The sequence below is a fragment of the Pan troglodytes genome, chromosome 4 (genome assembly GCF_028858775.2).
Source record: "Pan troglodytes isolate AG18354 chromosome 4, NHGRI_mPanTro3-v2.0_pri, whole genome shotgun sequence".
Taxonomy (NCBI): Eukaryota; Metazoa; Chordata; class Mammalia; order Primates; family Hominidae; genus Pan; species Pan troglodytes.
Window position 1 is genome coordinate 143,595,008 of NC_072402.2, and position 23,282 is coordinate 143,618,289.

General features: G+C 39.8%; 1 protein-coding gene across 2 annotated transcripts in view; it reads right to left on the reverse strand.

Moving 5' to 3' along the window:
* The window catches only part of GRXCR2 (glutaredoxin and cysteine rich domain containing 2), a 61,807-nt gene that overhangs the window by 5,736 nt on the left and 32,789 nt on the right, over positions 1-23,282 (reverse strand). The window contains exons 2-3 of one of the 2 annotated variants that reach the window (XM_001142483.6): positions 8,384-8,778; positions 2,251-2,478 (exon numbers count right to left, since the gene is read on the reverse strand). In XM_001142483.6, the coding sequence (XP_001142483.3) occupies positions 2,251-2,478; positions 8,384-8,719 (564 nt within the window). In that variant the 5' untranslated portion in view covers positions 8,720-8,778. Of the gene's footprint in view, positions 1-2,250; positions 2,479-8,383; positions 8,797-23,282 lie in introns of those variants that run through there. The other variant, XM_063811551.1, reaches the window with a different exon arrangement.

A 23,282-nucleotide genomic window follows, 5' to 3' on the forward strand; every position in this document is an offset into this window, starting at 1 on the left:
ATGAGGTATGGAGATAGGGAGATGGGCAGTGTGCCTGGGGCCAAGAGCATGAGAAAAGATGTGTAAGAGATGATGCTGGAGGGGCCAGCAGAGGCCAGGCTACACAGAGCTTTCTAGGACAAGTAAGGAGTTTGCGGTTTTATCCCAAGCAATGAAAAGACACTGAAAGCTTAGAGGGGGTGACTGATATGGTTTGGCTCTGTGTCCCTACCCAAATCTCATCTTGAATTGTAATCTCCATGTGTCAAGGGGGGAACCTGGTGGAAGGTGATTGGATCATGGGGGCGGTTTCCCTCATGCTGTTCTCGTGATAAGTGAGTTCTCACCAGAGCTGGTGGTTTTAAAGCATGGCACTTTCTCAAGCTCTCTCTCTCTCTTTCTCTCCCCTGCTGCCATGTAAGATGTGCCTTGCTTCCCCTTCACCTTCCACCAAGATTGTAAGTTTCCTGAGGCCTCCCCAGCCATTTGGAACTGTGAGTCAATTAAACCTCCTTTGTTTATGTATTACTCAGTCTCAAGTACTATCTTTAGAGCAGTGTGAAAATGGACTAATACAGTGACAAAGGGGGTGACCTAATCAGATTACATTTAAAAATATCTTTTTGAGTGTGGGGGCAGGTTGGAAAGGTACCTGAATGGATGTGAGTGGAACTTTCAGAACCTTTTGCTAGAGTCCCAGTTGCTTATGCTCTAGGGGAAGGGAAGGAGAGGTAGAAAGGAAGAGAGAAAAAAGTAGATTTTAGAGAAACTGTAGAGAGGTAGATAGACTTATGATATGGGAGAAATGAGATAAGAAGGAGCCTTTGGTGCCTCTTGTCTAAGGCCATTACTCAAAGCCCAGTCATGACCTTCTTGTTCTCATCAACTGAACCCTCCCAGAGTAGAGACATCACTCAAGTTCCAGAAAGCCCCTGACCAATTTTTTCATAGCAATCCCAGGAGATTACAGTGAATCCCACAGAAAACATCAAGTCCCAGGAGATGGAATCTAAGAGAGAGAAAATTCATTTATCCAGCTACCCAAGCTTTTAATCTTTTGGCTTAAATGCATCAAAATTGCTTCCTCCACCCCCAACCTCACACTGTGAATTAATGAATATCAGCCCTCCTCCCCCTGGTCTGAGCATGTCTGAGCTATGGTTTCCAAGGTGGTGTGTGCACACTTCTAAGGGGTATGAGAGGAAAACATTGGAATATTTATATTTACTTTTTATCTACAATTAGGCAGATATTAAGCTTTATTAACATTTTTAAAAGAATTTTTATACTAACTTTTAATAAACTTGTGGACACTAACAGCCATATTAGGTCAGGCAGTCACTAGACAAGTGTGGTACCCAAGGGACCCTGGAGTAAGAGTGATGTTCAAATGTTGCTGACAATAGCGTCCAGCTCACTTGTTCACTTTCAGCACATTGCAACATGTTGCAGTTTACTTGTGCCTGGTCTAGTGGATTTACAAAGGATACTCCTTAGTTTTAGCTAAACTAATCTGCCAAATGGAATCATGACTTTACATGATGTCTTCCAGGAGACTATGGATCAAGGATAACACCAATAATAGAAGAACAAGTGAACCCATAAGAAAAGATAGGGCCAGGCCAGGCACGGTGGCTCATGCTTGTAATCCCAGCACTTTGGGAGGCCGAGGCAGATGGAGCACTTGAAGACAGGAGTTCGGGACCAGCCTGGACAACATGATGAAACCCCATCTCTATTAAAAATTAAAAAAAAATTAGACAGGCATGGTGGTGGGTGCCTGAAATCCCAGCTACTCAGGAGGCTGAGGCAGGAGAATCACTTATCCAGGAGACAGAGGTTGCAGTGAGCCAAGATCACGCCATTGCAATCCAGCCCAGGCAAAAAGAGTGAAACTCCTTCTCAAAAAAAAAAAAAAAAAAGAAAGAAAGAAAAAAGAAAATATAGGGCTGATATTTTTTTCCACCTCTAGAACCAGCTGTTCATAAACCACACTGCACAGTGAAAACAATAAATATTTAATCAGATCTAAAAAGAAGTCAGCCAAAAAATTAAAAATTTAGAGTATCTGAAATATGGACTTACAACTGCTATTGCTAACAATGTACCATTAAAATATAACAAATGTTAAAATTCCTCATATCTTCAAGTTTAGGTATCTTAAGTATTCATATTCAAAAGGTTTTACTTAAGCAGTGCACAGTCAAGCCAGCTTGGAGACCATTGCTGTAGGGCCAGCTCTGAGCAGGACAGTCAAGCTCCCCAACGCACCTGTGTATACCGGTTTTGGGGGAATGTGCTTTCTGCCTCCACCAAAGGTCTGTCGTGCTGGTCCCTGCCTCCATAGCTTTCTTCTTTGTTCATCAGAGACTCTTCCTCAGCCTCCTCTTCCTTCTGGAGAATTTTCCTCACAAAATCTTTTTTGTCCATTGGGGTTCGAATGATTTTCAGGTTATTAGTGTAGATGATTATCTTTCCAAAATCTATAATAGGTAGGGGCTAGAGAAATGGAGAATGAGCATGGAAACTTTACCACCAATCACCAAGTAGAGGGCTGCAGAACCTGTCCAACATACCAGGAAACAGCAGAGAAGGAACTTCTACCACCCAGCATTTTTGATCCCATCAGACCCCAAAGTCACAGTTCATTCCCTGGTCTGTTTGCTCTCTCTAAAAGCCATGAAAGCCAGTTTCCTTCTTCCTGTTGATGGTGACCAATCAAAGCTGAACTACTCAGAGTATGAGAGTCTGGAGGGCAGGGGCTAGAGCTTCTATTTGTACTGCATACCCCAACAGCCAATGCAGGGCTGGGTACAATGAGTGTTTAATAAATACAGAGGGACACTTTTTCATTTTATATAAATATCTCTCCAATTTTTTATCAGCATAAATAATAATATTAGTAGATACCATTTACTGAGCACTATTTGTGTCTCAGGCATCATGCTAAGCATTTTACCAACATTGCCTCAGTTTCTCCCCAAACATCCCTATGAGGCAGATGCTATAGTTTCCACATTTTAAGGTGAGGAGACTGAGACTCAGTGGGGTTAAGTGCCCCACCAAGGTGACAGAGTTACTCGGGCACTGTAACTAGAATTGGAACCCAAGTCTGTCACCCTAAAGCCCATATTTTTACTACCTATATCACACTATTTAAAAGTATTTTCCCCCCCCAAAAAATACGATCATAATATATACTCTGTTGCAACCTATTTTTTCATTAGCTATATAATATGAAAATCATCTATGCCAATAAATAGACTTCTAAAGCATCATTATTAATAGCTTTTGTTCTCTTGCATGGATTTGTCATGTGTTACTTAATCATTTGCTCAGGAATAAACCTGGACAATACCACAATGCAGTAGAGAGGACTGGAGGGTAACTGTTTAGAAATTACTTTAAATAGAAGACTGCCTGACTGCAGCATCTAAACAGATTTGGTTTATACAGTTCTGTAAACAGGGCAGAGTATTTCATGCTGAGATATTTAGTTGCGTAGTATGATTGTGACATACGGGAAAGTCATGTAACCTCTCAACTTCAGTTTGCTCATTTGCAAAGGGGCTGATATCCAGCTGGTAGGCATCACCACAATCAAGCTAGTGATTAAAATACAGAAATGCTTCCATACTGAGTGGTAAACATGTGTTGTCCTGAGACTCCTGGGTGCCCTCCAATTAGCCCAGCCTCCCTTCAGGGCCTCTAACATCCCTAAACCTAGTGATGTAAGAGTTAATACTTAGGGACCCAAGTCTCAGTACTCTTCTCCAACACTCTATTGGCTTCTCTGCTGATTGAGCAATGTTCCTGTGGTTAAATATGTTTACTTTCATCCCTGAGGCTAATTATATCAACTTCTGGTGGTGGGAGGTACCACGAAAAACATATAAAATAGTGTTTTTATTTTATATGTTGATTGTCACAATCTGCACAATATGCAGATTGTGAGAACTGTTGCCATTGTTATTATTTAAAATTATTCTTCGGTAGTGCATGCACAATCATACTACACAACTCAATACCTCAGCATGAAGTATTCTGCCCTGCTTATAGGACTGTATAAACCAAATCTATTTATACGCTACAGTTAAGCAGTCTTGTATTTAAAAGATATTCAGCCAAAACCTGGCTTGAGCAAGACTTCAATATTCAGGCTCTCTTTCTTGAAACACCCATGGAGTTTTCAATAATTATTTATTAAGCCACAAGCTTCCTATCTGGCCCAATTTTCTCTCCCTTTCTTCAAGGGATCGTGTAGCAGCTTCCATTTCCTATTGTTTTATGCAGGCTGGATTCTTATTTCACACTCTGGACTATCAGTTTCTGAATATCAGAAGATAAGGATGGTGGTACTTTTCGAAGGTTCCATTTCTACTTCCAGTAATAGCCAATGAGGTTCAGTTACTAGGAAGCTTTTCATCTCTAGAGCTGATTTTTTTCAAGACAAAACTCTCAATATGCTAAGAGAATCTGAGATCACCTACTCCAAACCCCTGTTTCTGAGCTGCTCAATGTCTGAGACACCCAAGATAGCAAGTTTATTTTTTGATGTACCCCAAAGATGGAGGGTCTCAAGTCACTTTTAAGGTGTGTTTAAGTTTTAGTTACCCTGATAGGCAAATTCTTCCTTGTGTCTAAGGAAACTGTCTGGGTGTAATGAAATTTCACGTTCTGTGGTTACATCAAATGTCAATGGGGAACACCCACTCCTACATGATAGAGGGCCAGGACAAAGCCAAGAATTTTTCATTTCCTTTCTAGTGCACAGAATGGCAACCTGTGTGATTGAGCACTTGTAAATACTCTTTTGTCTGTGGCAACATGACTAGAGATTATTGATCAGGCACTATTAAATCTTTCCACTGCTCTGTTTTTAAATGCAGAAATGCCTTATTGGGTACTAGAAATTCAGTGGGCTTTGGAGATAGACAGACCTGAGTTCAGATTGTATTAAAATGTTGTTTGATAACTGTATGAGATTTGCAAGTTAGTTAATCCTTATGAACTTCCATTTTTCCAATCTGTAAAACTCTCATAGAAATGTTGTGAAGATGAAATTATGCAATATGTATAAAGTAGGTGTTCAGTAAATGTTACCTCCCTTCCTTTTCCCTTCCATTTTCTTTGAACCTTATAAACTTCAGTTTTAATTGCTTAAAATATTTTTATTATTTATAACCTTTTTCTCTACCCATCACATAAAATTTAAAAGACTCAACATTTCTTTGATAAGAACCTGCTCGTTATTACAATGGTGGGTAACATTCGCTAAGCACATAAAATGTGCCAGGCACAATGCTAAGAGCTTCTTTTCTCTCTCTCTCTTTTTTTTTTTTTTTTTTTTTTGAGACAGAGTCTTGCTCTGTCACCCAGGCTGGAGTGCAGTGGTGCAATCTCGGCTCACTGCAAGCTCCGCCTCACGGGTTCACGCCGTTCTCCTGCCTCAGCCTCCCGAGTAGCTGGGACTACAGGCGGCTGCCACCACACCTGGCTAATTTTTTGTATTTTTAGTAGAGACAGGGTTTCACCGTGTTAGCCAGGATGGTCTCCATCTCCTGACCTCGTGATCTGCCCTCCTCGGTCTCCCCAAGTGCTGGGATTACAGGTGTGGGCCACCGTGCCTGGCCTGAGCTTCTTATGTGTTATCTTTCAAAATCATCACAACAACTCTTAAGCAACTCCTTTGATTACCCTCATATCACAATGACGTTGAAGGTCAACAGGGTTAACTAGCTTGTTCGAGCTTACGCAGTAAATGGGTAGGACTGAACATGAAGCTCAGGTTTGACAGGTATCAAAGTCCTTGTTTTTTAAAAAGATATATATATCTTATCATGGTAATCTGTACATAACATAGAATTTACCATTTTAACCCTTTCTAAGTGTATAACTCAGTGACATTAAGTGCATTCACATCACTGTGCAGCCATGACCACCATTCATCTCCAGAACGTTTTCTTCTTCCCAAATTGAAACTCTGTATCCATTAAACAATGACTCTTCTTCTCCCCTGCCCCCAGCCCCTGCCAACCACCATTCTACTTGCTGTCTCTATGATTTTGACTACTCTAGGTACCTCAAATAAGTGCAATCATACAGTATTTGTGTTTTTGTGACTGGCTTATTTCATTTAGTATAACGTATTCAAGGGTCAACCATGTTGTGCATGTGTCAAAATGGCCTTCCTTTTCAAGACTGAATAATATTGTGTTGTATGTACATACCGCATCTTGTTTATCCATTCGTCAGTCTATGGACATTTGGGTTCTTTCCACCTTTAGGCAATTGAGAATAATGCTGCTATGAACAATGTTGTACATATATCTGTTTGAGTTCAGAGCCCTTGCTTTGAATTATTGCACTTAATTGCTACCCAATGTGGTCTCATAGCCAATATTTACTAGGAAGTGTTTTACATTTGGATTCGTTATTGAAAAGTCATGACATTAGCTCTCATTTTCTTCTTTTTCATAAATACCACATTGACAAATGATTCCAGGGTGTGCAGCTACATGAATCCATCCTGGCCACTCTCATGCTCAGAAGCTGGCTATGATTGGGATGGGGCACTTGATCAGGAAACAAAGAAAACAGAGATAATGAGGCCAAGCAGGAATCAGACCTTCAATGTGGCCTCTAAAACACATAGAGTACTGTGTTTTAACCAACTGAGCCATGCTGCCATGAAGACTCATTTACCTAGATATATAAATTCTATAGTCCTAGCTACCAGAGAGGCTGAGGCAGGAGGATCCCTTGAGCCCAGGAGTTTGAGATTGCTGTGAGTTATGATCATACCACTGCACTCCAGCCTGGTTGACAGATGAGACCCTGTCTCTAAAAAAGAAAAAAAAATTATACATTTTCATAAATGCTAAATTTAGCACATGACTTATGAAGATCAAGCAACCCAAAATTTATCTACTGTGGCCTTGTATAAGGTTTGCATGAACTGTGACTTTGTAAATTCTAAATCTACAAATAAGACATAGTTAAAAAGAAATAGTATAAGTACAAGACTAGCCAAGTGCCTAGGACCTAATAAGCACTCAACAAATGGTAGCTATTATTATTATGTAATAATATGGTTCTCTAAAAAAAGGAACATGCCCTAAAGCAAAACATTTGTAGAATCAGAAGATCTGGATTCTTATTCTGACTCTGTACCCAATAACCCTGTAGTATCAGATGGATCCCTTAACAACTTGGCACTCAATTTTTCTCTCTGCAAAATGGGAATGACCATACTTTGGCCTTTCTCCCCAAGGTTATAGTAAAGACCCAATGCCATAGATATAGACAGAGATAGTATGTGAGGACACTTTGTAATGCATACGTCACCCCATTAAGATAAGAGGTCATTCATTACAGCCCCTTTTAATATCAAAAACAAGCCTAGTGTTATCTTTGGTAATTGTGAACATGCCCATAATTATACTTTTACCAATGCCAGTAAAGCCAGTAATACATTTGTCTGCAATAGATGTGTTATCTATTCCCTTAGGAAACTAACAATAAAGATAATTCAAGAGTAATTATCTGGCTTTCACACTTTAAAGATGAGAACACATCCTGGTGTGCTATTCATTAATAACATGGATACATTATATAATTGTATTTTATCTTTTTTAAAAAGGCATTCATGGTCCCACTGACAGCATATATACATCTCCTATGAATTTTTGGATACCAGTGAATGTTTTCCAGGTTCCACCTTAAAAGAAAATCATGTATGGACTTTTGATTATCCATGGTACTGGGAAGTAATTGAAATTCATAGATTAAACACATTTTTCAATCGAACCATTAGCTCAAACTTCTTCCTCACATAACATATCCTCTGGCTGATTTGCGTTTCACCATCCCTTCCCAGGACTCCAACTACCCAGAGCTTATGCTAAGGAGCAATGGAAAGGAAAAATAAATAGACAAAGCAGGCAGTAGGAGGAAGGCAATAGGGGTAAAAAACAAGACATGGATAAACTCCAAGCTGAGTAGTTGGCTGGAGTACAATGAGCACTTTCAAATACTCAGCTCTTTCAGGAAACAAAACGACTGCATAATTGTCTAAAACTGCAGTCTGACAACCTGAAAACCACTGCACCTCTATTTAATTTACATTCCAGGAAAACTCAGTCAAAGATCCAATTACAATGTATTACCTTGGATGGAATTTGAATACTATATATGCTCATTGCACTTTCCAATTAGTAGTCAACAAGCGTGTTATTTTTACCCCAGAAATATTCGTCTAATAACAGCTTCCCATTTGGTGCACCAACAGTTCTGGTTGGTACAGGAGGGGGAGCAAGACACAAATCTGAACCATTTAGGAGTTTCTCTAAACACGTTTAGGAAGCCCTACCCTTAAAGCCTATATGCCATGCACAATACCAACCTTATGGTCATTCGCCTTGTAATCGTTGAACCGAGGCTGGCCGCCTGCCAAGGTGTAGGCATTACCCTCTCTAAACACACTGATCCTCTGAGCAGTCAGCTTAGGGGAACACAGCTGGGGCCTGGGGACTTCCCCAGACCCATAAACACCATCCATTGGTTCAAGAGACTCTTGCAGAAAACTGTGAGGGTATTCCTCCTTTGGTGACTCTAATTCCTGCCCATCCTCAAAGACCTGCTTCAATACTCGACCGCTGTAGGAGGAGGAGATTTTAAATCGTACTTTCCGGGGTTTGCCATCACTCTTCTGATTCAGCTTTTTCTCAGGGTCCTCCATCAGCAGAAAGTTGACCCTGTGGTCTCCAGCCTTCCGTGCAGCCGGTGAAACTTGGGCCTCTGAGAAAAAGGCATTTTATTTTCTCTCCTCCTGCATATAATTAATTCAAGTTGTTGCTGGGGTATGGTCAGTTTACAGCAACTGACACCCATACATTAAATATTGATAGACCCTCATGAAAAGGCAGGTGATTCTGGTTTGATGGAGTGGATGGAATATAAGACAAGATTGATTCTTCTCATAATCCCAAGCTCACCATGACTTCACCCCAACCCTAACCTTTCTTAACCTGAGGATGAAGAAGTTTATTTAGACTGAACATGTGCCAATTCAATAAGGATCAGACACTCAATTAGTTAACAAGTGTCTTCTTATTGTTAGCAATGACAATTAAAATCTAGTGAGCATTTCATAAGTACCAAAGATTGTTACATGCATTATTTTATTTCATCCTCACAATAACCCTACAAAGAAAATCTTATCTTTGTTTTACACAGGGGAAAGTGAGGCTTAGAGCCACTTGTCATTTATCTTCATCATTTGTCTGCTCTATTACACCTAAGTAAGTGACAGAGCAGGGATTTGAACCCAGATCTATCTGACTCCAAAACTCAAGATCAGCCCACATAACCAGAAGTTTTCCAGTTCTGGTTCTAGAAGAGGGAATGAGGTCCCAGATACAGTGGAGGTTCTTGGGGGCTGCTGCTAAGAACAGGAGAAGGCCGAGGGTCCTGGATTCTGGGCCTTCTCCCCCTACGCTAACCAGAGCACCTCCACTTGGTATGTATTTTATATTTAAGATTTCATTTGCAAGCACAGCACAAGTCTCCATTGCCTGTTGGACTTCGTAAATGCCTGACACTGAACTAGTGGCTGGGGTGAATAGCACAGAAGCGTGTGACCTGGGCCTGAGAACAGTCCTACAATCCCATACAGACCTAACACAGGTGAAATAATAACCTCATGCTTAGAGAGCAAACTGCCCACAGCTGAATCCCAGAATAGCCACTCTGGGAAGGAAGTGGTCTCTAAGGAGACAAGGATGGAAGAAGGTTTGTAAAGAAAAGGGCCCTTGGGCTGGGTAGAAAATGGTAGGTTGGATGTGAGGAGCTGAAAGTGGAGTAAAGCCTTTCTCCCTGTCTTTGCTACCAGCATCACCATTTACTGAGTTACCCAAATTGACCCCTCCTATTCCCCTACAGCCATTCGCTTGGATTCTTTTTTTTTTTTTTTTTTTTTTTTTTTTTTTTTTTGAGACGGAGTCTCACTCTGTTGCTGGGCTGGAGTGCAGTGGTACGATCTCGGCTCACTGCAACCTCCACCTCCTGAGTTCGAGCAATTCTCATGCCTCAGCCTCCCGAGTAGCTGGGACTACAGGCACACGCCACCATGCCCAGCTAATTTTTGTATTTTTAGTAGAGATGGAGTTTCACCATGTTGGCCAGGATGGTCTCAATCTCTTGACCTCGTGATCCGCCTGCCTTGACCTCCCAAAGTGCTGGGACTACAGGCATGAGCCACCGCACCCAGCCCATTCACATGGATTCTTTCACCACTGCCTTCTTTCTTCTACCCCTATCACCCTGGCCCTAGGGCAAACCCTCATCACTTTGATTTTTAAAGTTGCAGCTGTCTCCCAAGGACTTCCCTACTCACCCCCAATTCCATTCTCCATATTGATGTGAGAGCAATAGTCCAAAACAACAAATCCACAGGTGTCAGTCTCTTGCTGAAAAATCTTTTCTAGTGCATCAGGGCTTAAGTCTTAACTGTTCCATGTGACAGGCAAAGCCCCTCAAAAACCAGCCTCACCTTCCTTCCTTTCCAGCCTTGCCCTCTGTCACTCTTCCAGGGGCTGCCTGGGATTGGTGTTCCAGTTACACCAACAAGCTTACCCATTTCTCAAACCCACAAGTTTCTGTCTCTTATCCAGTACTCTGTCTCCTGATTTAAGTGTCAAACTTCCATTCCTCCTTCAAGTCACACCTCAAATGTCACTGCTTCTGGGCAGCCTTCCCACTTTCCCCAGGGAGAGTGCCATGGGACTTTCGGACCTACCGCCATTCAGGTGCTTCTCACTTTCCCTTGCCCTTCCTATTTTTCCCTCCATTCAACTGTGAACATCTTGCAGTCAGAAGTTGTCCTTACCATCTGTCTATTCCCAGTGTTTATCAAAGTGTCCAGTACATAATAGAACTCAGTAATTGTTGAATGAATGACTTCAAGTGAGAGAAACCAAATACACAAAGCTTTTCAAAAAGGAATTGAGCATATTTTGTATAGAATAGTGAAGAGGTGGCTGGGCGCGGTGGCTTATGCCTGTAATCCCAGCACTTTGGAAGGGCCGAGGCAGGTGGATCACGAGGTCAAGAGATCAAGACCATCCTGGCCAAGAGAGTGAAACCTCATCTCTACCAAAAATACAAAAATTAGCCGGGCGTGGTGGCAGGCACTTATAGTCCCAGCTACTCGGGAGGCTAGGGCAGGAGAATCACTTGAAGCCAGGAGGCAGAGGTTGCAGTGAGCCAGGATTGCACCACTGCACTCCAGCCTGGTGACAGAGCGAGACTCCATCAAAAAAAAAAAAAAGAATAGTGAAGAGGTAGGATCAGAAAAAATTTTTTTTAATCTACCTTTCTACTAAGGAGAGGTGTCACAGTTGTAAATTCCCTGTGTAACTGGTACAGAAATAGGTGGGAGAGAAGAACTAGGGAAACAATGTTTAAAGAAAAAGAAAGATACACTTTTCATAACATTGTAACTCCCCCAGGATGCAGAGTTGTCTGGGACATACCATCAATGAATCACAGGAGACTGAGACCTTGAACTCTCAGCCCTCATGGCAGCCAGGTGTCCCCCAGGACTACATTAGCCTTATTCATTTACTTCACTGTATAGAACAATATCAAGCTGGGCATGGTGGCCCACATCTGTAATCCCAGCTACTCAGGAGGCTGAGGTAGATGGGTTGCTTGAGCCAAAGGGTTTGAGACCAGCCTGGGCAACAAAATGAGACTTTGCCTCTACAAAATGTTTTTTAAAAATTATCTGGGCATGGTGGTGGATGTCTGTAGTCCCAGCTACTCAGGAGGCTGAGGCAAGAGGATTGCTTGAGCCCAGGAGTTTGAGGCTAAAGCTGGCTACAATTATGCCACTTCACTCCAGCCTGGTTGACAAAGTGAGACCCTATCTCTTAAAAAATTGTATGTATATATATATATATACACACACACACACACACACACACAAACACACACATATAAATGTAACAATTATTATTTTCCTTTTTTTTTTTTGTGAGACAGGGTCTTGCTCTGTCGCCCAGGTTGGAGTGCAGTGGTGCAACCTTAGCTCACTGCAACCTCTGCCTCCTGGGCTCAAGCAATCCTCCCTCCTCAGCCTCCTGAGTAGCTGAGACCAAGTCATGCAACAATTATTATTTTCTATGTGTGCCATGCCATGAAAAAGATTGGGAACTCCTAACTAGAAGAATATTTTCTTCTATCTCTCCCAGGAAACAAATATTAATAAATAACCAATAGCCTATCTTCATCTAGAAAAACCAGTGAGCTGACTTCCACAACTACTTGTCAAGTAAACATTTTCAATTGCCCCAAAATGAATGTCAGTAACAACAACAAAAACAAAGCTGGAGGTGAGTTTTCCAAGTAACATTTCTTCAACACTTTTTTATGCCATTTCCCATGTTCACAGACAGATTTTCAGTGAGCCAACCTAAAATCATGGGAAGTTTTGAAACAACCATGTTCATCTGAAAATTTTCAGATGTTGGTGTTTCCAGAATAGTCACAAATACACTTCAAGAAGAAGAACAAATTGATAAATCGAAAGCAGTTTTGGCAGTATTATCAAAAGCCTTAAAAATATTTATATCCTTGAAACCTCCTAAGAAAGAAAATACTGTAGCTCCATATATCCAAAGAAATCATGGCAAAATGCTAATATCAGTTGACTCTGGCAACTGGGTGGAGGATTTTGAGTGTTTTTTTTTTTCTTTCCCAGTTTAATCATATTTTACTTGTCTGTGATAAGTTTGTCTTACTTTGATAAGCAAGAATAAAATAAATGAAAAAAATCCATTGTTTTCTACCCAATTATTTCTCTTCAGAAAATCATTTTAAAGAAAGAAAGATATTTATTTAAAGATACTCCCCTAAATATTATTCATACTGGGAAAAAAATTGAAAACAACTTAAATGTTCAACAATAGGAATGTCACAATATGAAAAATTATGTAGACATTTTTAAAAGGTTAACAAAAAAAAGGAGAGGAGACACTTGTCCTTAGTAGAAAGGTCGATTAAAAAAAAAATCTTCTGATACTACCTCTTCACTATTCTTTTTTTTTTTTTCAGACAGAGTCTCACCCTGTTGCCAGGCTGGAATGCAGTGGTGCAATCTTGGCTCACTGCAACCTCTGCCTCCCAGGTTAAAGTGATTCTCCTGCCTCATATGGAAATAATAAGAAAATAATATGGAAACAGATTTATGATACAAATTAAGTAGGAAAAGATATAACAGATTTTATGTTCTGTGACATAGAATTTATATTATAAAACTGTATAGAAGAGATCTGTTCCAAGATGGCCGAATAGGAACAGCTCCAGTCTGCAGCTCCCAAAGTGATCAACGCAGAAGACATGTGATTTCTGCATTTCAAACTGAGGTACCTGGTTCATCTCATTGGGACTGGCTGGACAGTGGGTGCAGCCCATGGAGGGTGAGCCAAAGCAGGGCGAGGCATTCCCAGTAGGGGCCGACAGACACCTCATATAGGTGGGTGCCCCTCTGGGATGAAGCTTCCAGAGGAAGGATCAGGCAGCAATATTTGCTGTTCTGCAATCTTTGCTGTTCTGCAGCATCTGCTGGTGATACCCAGGCAAACAGGGTCTGGAGTGGACCTCCAGCAAACTCCAACAGACCTGCAGCTGAGAGACCTGACTGTTAGAAGGAAAACTAACAAACAGAAAGAAATAGCACCAACATCAACAAAAAGGACGTCTACACCAAAACCCCATCTGTAGGTCACGAACATCAAAGACCAAAGGTAGATAAAACCACAAAGATGGGGAGAAACCAGAGCAGAAAAGCTGAAAATTCCAAAAACCACAGTGCTCTTCTCCTCCAAAGGATCACACCTTCTCACCAGCAACGGATCAAAGCTGGATGGAGAATGACTTTGATGAGTTGACAGAAGTAGGCTTTAGAAGGTTGGTAATAACAAACTTCTCCGAGCTAAAGGAACATGCTCAAACCCATTGCAAGGAAGATAAAAACCTTGAAAAAAGGTTAGACGAATGGTTAACTAGAATAAACACTGTAGAGAAGACCTTAAATGACCTGATGGAGCTGAAAACCATGGCATGAGAACTTCATGACACATGCACAAGCTTCAATACTTGATTCAATCAAGTGGAGGAAAGGGTATCAGTGATTGAAGATCAAATTAATGAAAAGAAGTGACAAGACAAGGTTAGAGAAAAAAGAGTAGAAAGAAATGAACAAAGCCTCCGAGAAATATGGGACTATGTGAAAAGACCAAATCGACATTTGATAGGTGTACCTGAAATTGATGGGGAGAATAGAACCAAGTTGGAAAACACTCTGCAGGATATTATCCAGGAGAACTTCCCCAACCTAGCAAGGCAGGCCAACATTCAAATTCAGGAAATACAGAGAATAACACAAAGATACTCCTCGAGAAGAGCAACCTCAAGACACATAATTGTCAGATACACCACGGCAGAAATGAAGGAAAGAATGGTAAGGGCAGCCAGACAGAAAGGTCAGGTTACCCATAAAGGGAAGCCCATCAGACAAACAGTGGATCTCTTGGCAGAAACCCTACAAGCCAGAAGAGAGTGGGGGCCAATATTCAACATTCTTAAAGAAAATTTTCAACCCAGAATTTCATATCCAGCCAAACTAAGCTTCATAAGTGAAGGAGAAATAAAATCTTTACAGACAAGCAAATGCTGAGAGATTTTGTCACTACCAAGCCTGCCTTACAAGAACTCCAGAAGGAAGCACTAAACATGGAAAGAAATAACCAGTACCAGCCACTGCAAAAACATGCCAAATTGTAAAGACCATCAATGCTATGAAGAAACTGCATCAATTAACAGGCAAAATAACCAGCTAACATCATAATGACAGGATCAAATTCACACAAAACAATATCAACCTTAAATGTAAATAGGCTAAATGCCCAAATTAAAAGACACAGACTGGCAAATTCGATAAAGAGTCAAGACCCATCAGTGTGCTGTATTCAGGAGACCCATCTCACGTGCAGAGACACACATAGGCTCAAAATAAAGGGATGGCGGAAGATCTACCGAGCAAATGCACAGCAAAAAAAAAAAGCAGGGGTTGCAATCCTAGTCTCTGACAAAATAGACTTTAAACCTACAAAGATCAAAAGAGACAAAGAAGGCCATTACATAATGGTAAAGGGATCAATTCAACAAGAAGAGCTAACTATCCTAAATATATATGCACCCAATACAGGAACAACCAGATTGATAAAGCAAGTCCTTAGAGACCTACAAAGAGACTTAGATTCCCACACAATAATAATGGGAGATTTTAACACCCCACTGTCAATATTAGACAGATTAATGAGACAGAAGGTTAACAAGGATATCCAGGACTTGAACTCAGCTCTGCACCAAGCGGGCCTAATAGACATCTACAGAACTCTCCACCCCAAATCAACAGAATATACATTCTTCTCAGCACCACATTGCACTTATTCTAAAATTGACCACATAACTAAAGCACTCCTCAGCAAACATAAAAGAACAGAAATCACAAACTGTCTCTCAGATCACAGTGCAATCAAATTTGAACTCAGGATTAAGAAACTCACTCAAAACCGCACAACTACATGGAAACTGAACAACCTGCTCCTGAACAACTACTGGGTAAATAACGAAATGAAGGCAGAAATAAAGATGTTCTTTGAAATCAATGAGAGCAAAGACACAACGTACCAGAATCTCTGGGACACATTTAAAGCAGTGTGTAGAGGGAAATTTATAGCACTAAATGCCCACAAGAGAAAGCAGGAAAGATCTAAAATCAACACCCTTACATCACAATTGAAAGAACTAGAGAAGAAAGAGCAAACAAATTCAAAAGCTACCAGAAGGCAAGAAATAACTAAGATCAGAGCAGAACTGAGAGAGATAGAGACACAAAAAAAACCCTTCAAAAAATCAATGAATCCAGGAGCTGTTTTTTCGAAAAGATCAACAAAATTGATAGACCGCTAGCAAGACTAATAAAGAAGAAAAGAGAGAAGAATCAAATAGATGCAATAAAAAATGATAAAAGGGATGTCACCACCAATCCCACAGAAATACAAGCTATCATCAGAGAATACCATAAACACGTCTATGCAAATAAACTAGAAAATCTAGAAGAAATGGATAAATTCCTGGACACATTCACCCTCCCAAGACGGAAGAATCTCTGAATAGACCAATAACAGACTCTGAAATTGAGGCAATAATTAATAGCCTACCAACCAAAAAAAGTCCAGGACCTGAAGGATTCACAGCCGAATTCTACCAGAGGTACAAGGAGGAGCTGGTACCATTCCTTCTGAAACTATTCCAATCAATAGAAAAAGAGGGAATCCTCCCTAACTTTATTAGGCCAGCATCATCCTGATATCAAAGGCTGGCAGAGACACAACAAGAAAAGAGAATTTTAGACCAATATCCCTGATGAACATGAGAGTGAAAATTCTCAATAACATACTGGCAAACCAAATCCAGTAGCACCTCAAAAATCTTATCCACCATGATCAAGTCGGCTTCATCCCTGGGATACAAGACTGGTTGAACATATGCAAATCAATAAATGTAATCCATCACATAAACAGAACCAATGACAAAAGATACATGATTATCTCAATAGATGCAAAAAAGGCCTTTGACAAAATTCAACAGCACTTCATGCTAAAAACTCTCAATAAACTAGGTATGGATTGAATGTATCTCAAAATAATAAGAGCTATTTATGACAAACCCACAGCCAATATCATACTGAATGGGCAAAAACTGGAAGCATTCCCTTTGAATACTGGCACAAGCCAAGAATGCCCTCTCTCACCACTCCTATTCAACATAGTGTTGGAAGTTCTGGCCAGGGCAATCAGACAAGAGAAAGAAATAAAGGGTATTCAATTAGGAAAAGAGGAGGTCAAATTGTCCCTGTTTGCAGATGACGTGATTGTATATTTAGAAAACCCTATTGTCTCAGCCCAAAATCTCCTTAAGCTGATAAGCAACTTCAGCAAAGTCTCAGGATACAAAATCAATATGCAAAAATCACAAGCATTCTTATACACCAACAACAGACAGAGAGCCAAATCATGAGTGAACTCCCATTCACAATTCCTACAAAGAGAATAAAATACCTAGGAATCCAACTTACAAGGGATGTGAAGGACCTCTTCAAGGAGAACTACAAACCATTGCTCAACGAAATAAAAGAGGATACAAACAAATGGAAGAACATTCCATGCTCATGGATAGGAAGAATCAATATTGTGAAAATGGCCATGCTGTCCAAGGTAATTTATAGATTCAATGCCATCCGCTACCAATGACCTTCTTCACAGAATTGGAAAAAACTACTTTAAAGTTCATATGGAACCAAAAAAGACCCCACATTGTCAAGACAATCGTAAGCAAAAAGAACAAAACTGGAGGCATCATGCTACCTGACTTCAAACTATACTACAAGTCTACAGTAACCAAAACAGCATGGCACTGGTACCTAAAGAGATATATAGACCAATGGAACAGAATAGAGGCCTCAGAAATAACACCACACATCTACAACCATCTGATCTTTGACAAACTTGACAAAAACAAGAAATGGGGAAAGGATTCCCTATTTCATAAATGGTGCTGAGGAAACTGGCTAGCCATATCTAGAAAACTGAAACTGGATCCCTTCCTTACACCTTATACAAAAATTAATTCAAGTTGGATTAAAGACTTAAATGTTAGACTTAAAACCATAAAACCCCTAGAAGAAAACCCAGGCAATACCATTCAGGACATAGGCATGGGCAAGGACTTCATGACTAAAACACCAAAAGCAAAGACAACGAAAGCCAAAATAGACAAATGGGATCTATTTAAACTAAAGAGCTCCTGCATGGCAAAAGAAACTACTGTCAGAGTGAACAGGCAACCTACAGAATGGGAGAAAATTTTTGCAATCTACCCATCTGACAAAGGGCTAATATCCAGAATCTACACAGAACGCAAACAAATGTACAAGAAAAAAACAAACAACCCCATCAAAAAGTGGGCTAAGGATATGAACAGACACTTCTCAAAAGAAGACATTTATGCAGCCAACAGACACATGAAAGAATGCTCATCATCACTGGTCATTGGAGAAATGCAAATCAAAACCACAATGAGATACCATCTCACACCAATTAGAATGGCAATCATTAAAAAGTCAGGAAACAACAGATGCTGGAGAGGATGTGGAGAAATAGGAACACTTTTACACTGTTGGTGGGACTGTAAATTAGTTCAACCATTGTGGAAGACAGTGTGGCGATTCCTCAAGGATCTAGAACTGGAATTACCATTTGACCCAGCCATCCCATTACTGGGTATATACCCAAAGGATTATAAATCATGCTGCTGTAAAGACACATGCACACGTATGTTTATTGTGGCACTATTCACAATAGCTAAGACTTGGAACCAACCCAAATGTCTATCAGTGATAGACTGGATTAAGAAAATGTGGCACATATACACCATGTAATACTATGCAGCCATAAAAAGGGATGAGTTCATGTCCTTTGCAGGGACATGGATGAAGCTGGAAACCATCATTCTCAGCAAACTATCACAAAGACAGAAAACCAAACACCATATGTTCTCACTCATAGTTGGGAATTGAACAATGAGAACATTTGGACACACGGCGGGGAACATCACACACCAGGGCCTGTTGTGGGGTAGGGGGAGGGGGGAGGGATAGCATTAGGAGAGATACCTAGTGTAAATGACGAGTTAATGGGTGCAGCAAACCAACATGGCACATGTATACATATGTATCAAACCTGCATGTTGTGCACTTGTCCCCTAGAACTTAAAGTATAATAAAAAAAAAAAGAAAAAGAAAAAAAACCTGTATAGAAAAGAGACTAAAAGTAAATATACTGAAGTGCTAACAGTGGTTCTATTTAAAAGGGAGATTAGGAGTGATTTTTATGCTTTTTCACATTTTTCTGTATTTTTCTAAATTTTCCATAATGAGCAAGTACTAATTTTAATATTAAAATAATGGTTTTTGTTAAGTAAACTGTACCTAAAACTTATGCAATTGGTGGGAAATACTTAAATCCTCAACATTTTGCATTTTTACTTTGGCTGAATTCAATAATAGGAAATCATGTAATTTTATTGTAAAAGATATATTTTGGGTGCCATTTTAATGCGAAAAGAAATGACTTTAACATAAGCCAAACTCATAGAGGAACTGATTACTCAGGATTGTACCCAGCTGCAAAAAAATTCAATGGGTTATTGAAAGTAGAGGTGACAGCCAGGCACAGTGGCTCATGCCTGTAATCCTAGCACTTTGGGAGGCCGAGGCAGGTGGCTTGCTTGAGCCCAGGAGTTCAAGACCAGCCTGGGCAAGTTGGTAAAACCCCATCTCTATGCAAAATATAAAAATTAGCCTATCATGCCTGTAGTCCCAGCTATTCAGGAGGCTGAGGTGGAGTGAAAGGATCACCTGAGCCCAGGAGGTCACAGCTGTAGTCAGCCGAGATCGCACCACTGCACTCCAGCCTGGGCGACAGAGTGAGACCCAAAGTTGGCTTATGTAGTAGTAAAATCCCTCATCATAAAATCTCAGTATGGAGCACAATACTTTTGTAAAACTCTGATGGACATTTAAGCAAGTGATTAAACTTGACATCACTAATGGTGGGACAAACGTATTATGTCTCCTGATGTGATGCTTCATTTACAAACACATAAAAATCTTGATGGTGAGAGGGGTGCTATTTACAATTACAGCAGGACAGGAAGCAAAGTGGAATAAACCCCACCTATGAAGTATTCTGGACAAAAATCTTCAATATTTAAGCAAGCTTAGGTTTTGGTTTACAAGAAGTATAGAGAATAGAGGAATGGTTAAGTGGCCCAGAAGGAAGCAACCACACAAAACCACTCTGTGGGACATCCTACAAGACACAGGTCTCATCAAAAAGTCAATATATCAATGAAAACATGTTGCAGATAGAAGAAGCATTCTAGATTTAAAGAGAATAAGGAAACATAACCACGTGCAGTATATCAACCTAGATTTCTTCCTGGGGAAATTTTACTCTAGGGTTGGTATTAATATCAGAAGGAACTAGAGAATTATTGTTAGTTTTCTTAGGCAAGATAATGTTATGTAATTATATGGGAGACTGTCCTTTTGTAGGACATACATGCTGAAATATTTAAGGTGAAATATCTATGTCTGTAATTTATTATTAAAAAGTTTATCCCCTCAATATATATGCCTATTTAAATAAGGTATGCATATATGGTACACAAAGTAAAAATGAAAAAAAAATGTTCACAATGCTTGATGGCTGCTTATTTGACTATTCCTCCAATTTTTGTATGTTTGAAATGTTTATAATAAAAATTGAAGAGAAATTATGCTCTTTTAAAAAATTTACATTCCAAGCACTTGGGAGTTGGGAAAAAAATATTCACAGACACCTAGGTTTGCTTTTTTGCATCTTCACTTAGACCCTAGTGTATTCTGAATCTTTTTAGGAGTAGAATTTATATCCTATCTATCTGATGTCATTTACTGGACGTTATTTTTATGTGTATTTTGGGATTTAGGAGATTATATTAGATATGTGTCTTGATGAAAGAAATGTGCAATTATTGCAAATTGAGTATGAACATTATCCTTCAGCGATCTTTCCACGTCTAACATTTCTAATCAGAGTAGGGCTTATAAATTAAACATATCTTTTTAATCTGCTCATACATTATCATGCAGCATGTGTGTGTGTCTGTGTCTGTGTGTGTGTGTGTGTGTGTCTGTCTGTCTGTCTGTCTGTGTGTATTTAAACTCCAGCATGGCATTTTTCTTTGAAAATGGCAGAAGGTTATTATAGTTATTGATCATTTGTAGAGAGCTGTAAGAGTTCATAGGACTTTATTAAAATATGAAGAACAAAATCTAAGTTTATAGTCTGCCTCTATTCCACCACCACCACTTAGAAATTTCTAGGGCAACGTTTCAAGAGACTATTATATTTCACCACCACTTTTTTTTCTCCCAAGGTTGTCTAAGCTCCCTCCAGAGTGGGTGTTCCATTGTGGTCCTGGGTGTCATGGGAGAGAGTCTGCTGGCTTGTTCCACGTTTCTCCCTCTGATGAGGAGTCCAGCCCATCTAAAGTGTAGGATCAAGGGGCTCTGCTTAGAAAGTAAGACATTTTCTCAAAGTACAACTTACAGAGCTAGTAGTTATTTTGGGGTGAAAATGCTAATAATATAAGTTTGGAAAATGCTGAGTTAAGCCACATTAAACTGGTTTCTTTACTGCAGGACTTCTTAGAATGTTTAAGATACTAATCTACTTTGTCAATCTCCACTGAGGAATACACCATTTCCAAAATGCAGTGCACATAAAACTTTTCTTCTTTTTGGAATTTGATTTCATGAGGTCAGTATTCTGAGGAAAATAGTCTAGGAGATGCTGTTCTGAAAGGCTTCCCTCTTTAAAAATTCCCTCCACCTCCCATTCATACCCCTTCATAATGAAAAACAGCTACTGCTTACTGGGCATGTTCTACATAAGAAAAAGGTATTTCACAGTCAGGAAAACTGAAAACCGAAGTGCAGAGAGGTTAAGTTATCTGCCAGGCATCCCACAGTCATGAAATGTCAGTCATCTGAGCCCAAAGTTCATGCTTCTCATCATTAATGCTTCTATCTCACATCATGAAATTGACCACTTGGAAAACAAAAGATAATTCTTTTAAAATGAGGCAGAAAATGATTTTAACTAGTTTCATCATATTCTAGAATCCATAACAGGCTTCTGAATATACCAGCAGTGCAGCCTCTTGGTGGCTGGGTGTCACTTAGCTACCCATGGTGTTGGTTCTCTAAGCTCTGCCTCAGGGGATAACCCATAGTTTGCTTTGAACGGTAGCACCTGGAATATCTGTAAATCTCCAGAATGGAGAGATAGGCCAGTTTCCTTGTACCTTGAAATGCCTTTTCCTCACTGCCTCTGAGCAGAGCTGGCAGGGGTCTTTGCATCACAGGCCAAACTCCCCACGTCAGAATGTAAAGGGAAGGTTACCAGAGGACCCAGTAGACGAGGAGTGTGGTGGAAAAACATCCACCCTGCCAGAAACCACAGGCCAAAATCTGGGACTTCATTAAAAAATAATCATCACTTGAGATTATTCTACTATTCAAAAACCCTGTCCTGGGGGCCCCTGGTTTGCCCACTAGAGAACAAGGGACAAATTTTTCTAACTCCTCCTTCATTTCTAACTTACCATGCATTCCTATCACGCAGAAAAGCAAAAAGAGATCTCAGAGGCTGAAAAATGGCCCTGAGTTTTCTCTATTCCAGCACTCTCCAATAATATTATAATGTAAGCCACATACATATTTTTAGATTTTCCAGTAGTAACATTGAGAAAGCAAAAATATACAGAAGAAATTAATTTTATTAATATTTACTTAATCCAATATATCCAAAATGTTATCAATGCAACATGTAATCCAGTATAAGATATTCATTAGCTATTTTAGGTTCTTTTTTTCCTACTAAACCCTTTAATTCCTATGTGTATTTTACTTAGCATCTCAATTCGTTTACTAGACTTTCTGTTAGAAGTATTTGATCTCTATTCAGATTTCATAAAATTTATATTGACACAGTAGATTCACATACCCAAGTTGTTCCAATCATATTTAAAAGTTTTTCAATAACTGAACTGATCATCAATTTTAAAATTTATATGTAAATCAAATCAAAATTTTATTTTAATTTTTTCTTTGAGACAGGATCTCACTCTGTTGTCCAGGCTGGAGTGCAGTAGCACGATCGTAGCTCACTTGCAGCCCTGAACTCCTAGGCTCAAGCAATCTCCTGCTTCAGCCTCCTGAGGAGATGGGACCACAGGTGTTTGCCACTAAACCTGGCTATTTTTAAAATTTTTTTATAGACATAGTGTCTCCCTGTTGTCCAGGTTTAAATTAAAATTCTAGTTATTTAGTCCCACTAGCTACATTTCAAGGCCAGTAGTCGCTTATTACTTGTCACTACCCTATTAGACAGCTAGTCAAACGTTCTTGATGAGGCCAGTAGTGCCCCCTAGAGGACATTATAGAACTTTGTGGAAACATTTATTTTTTAGTACTGTACTCAAAATGAATGAACACCACAGATATTTCGTGGGTGAGAGGCTAGGGATGTTAGACATTCTCCAATATGAAGAGCAATCCTACACAA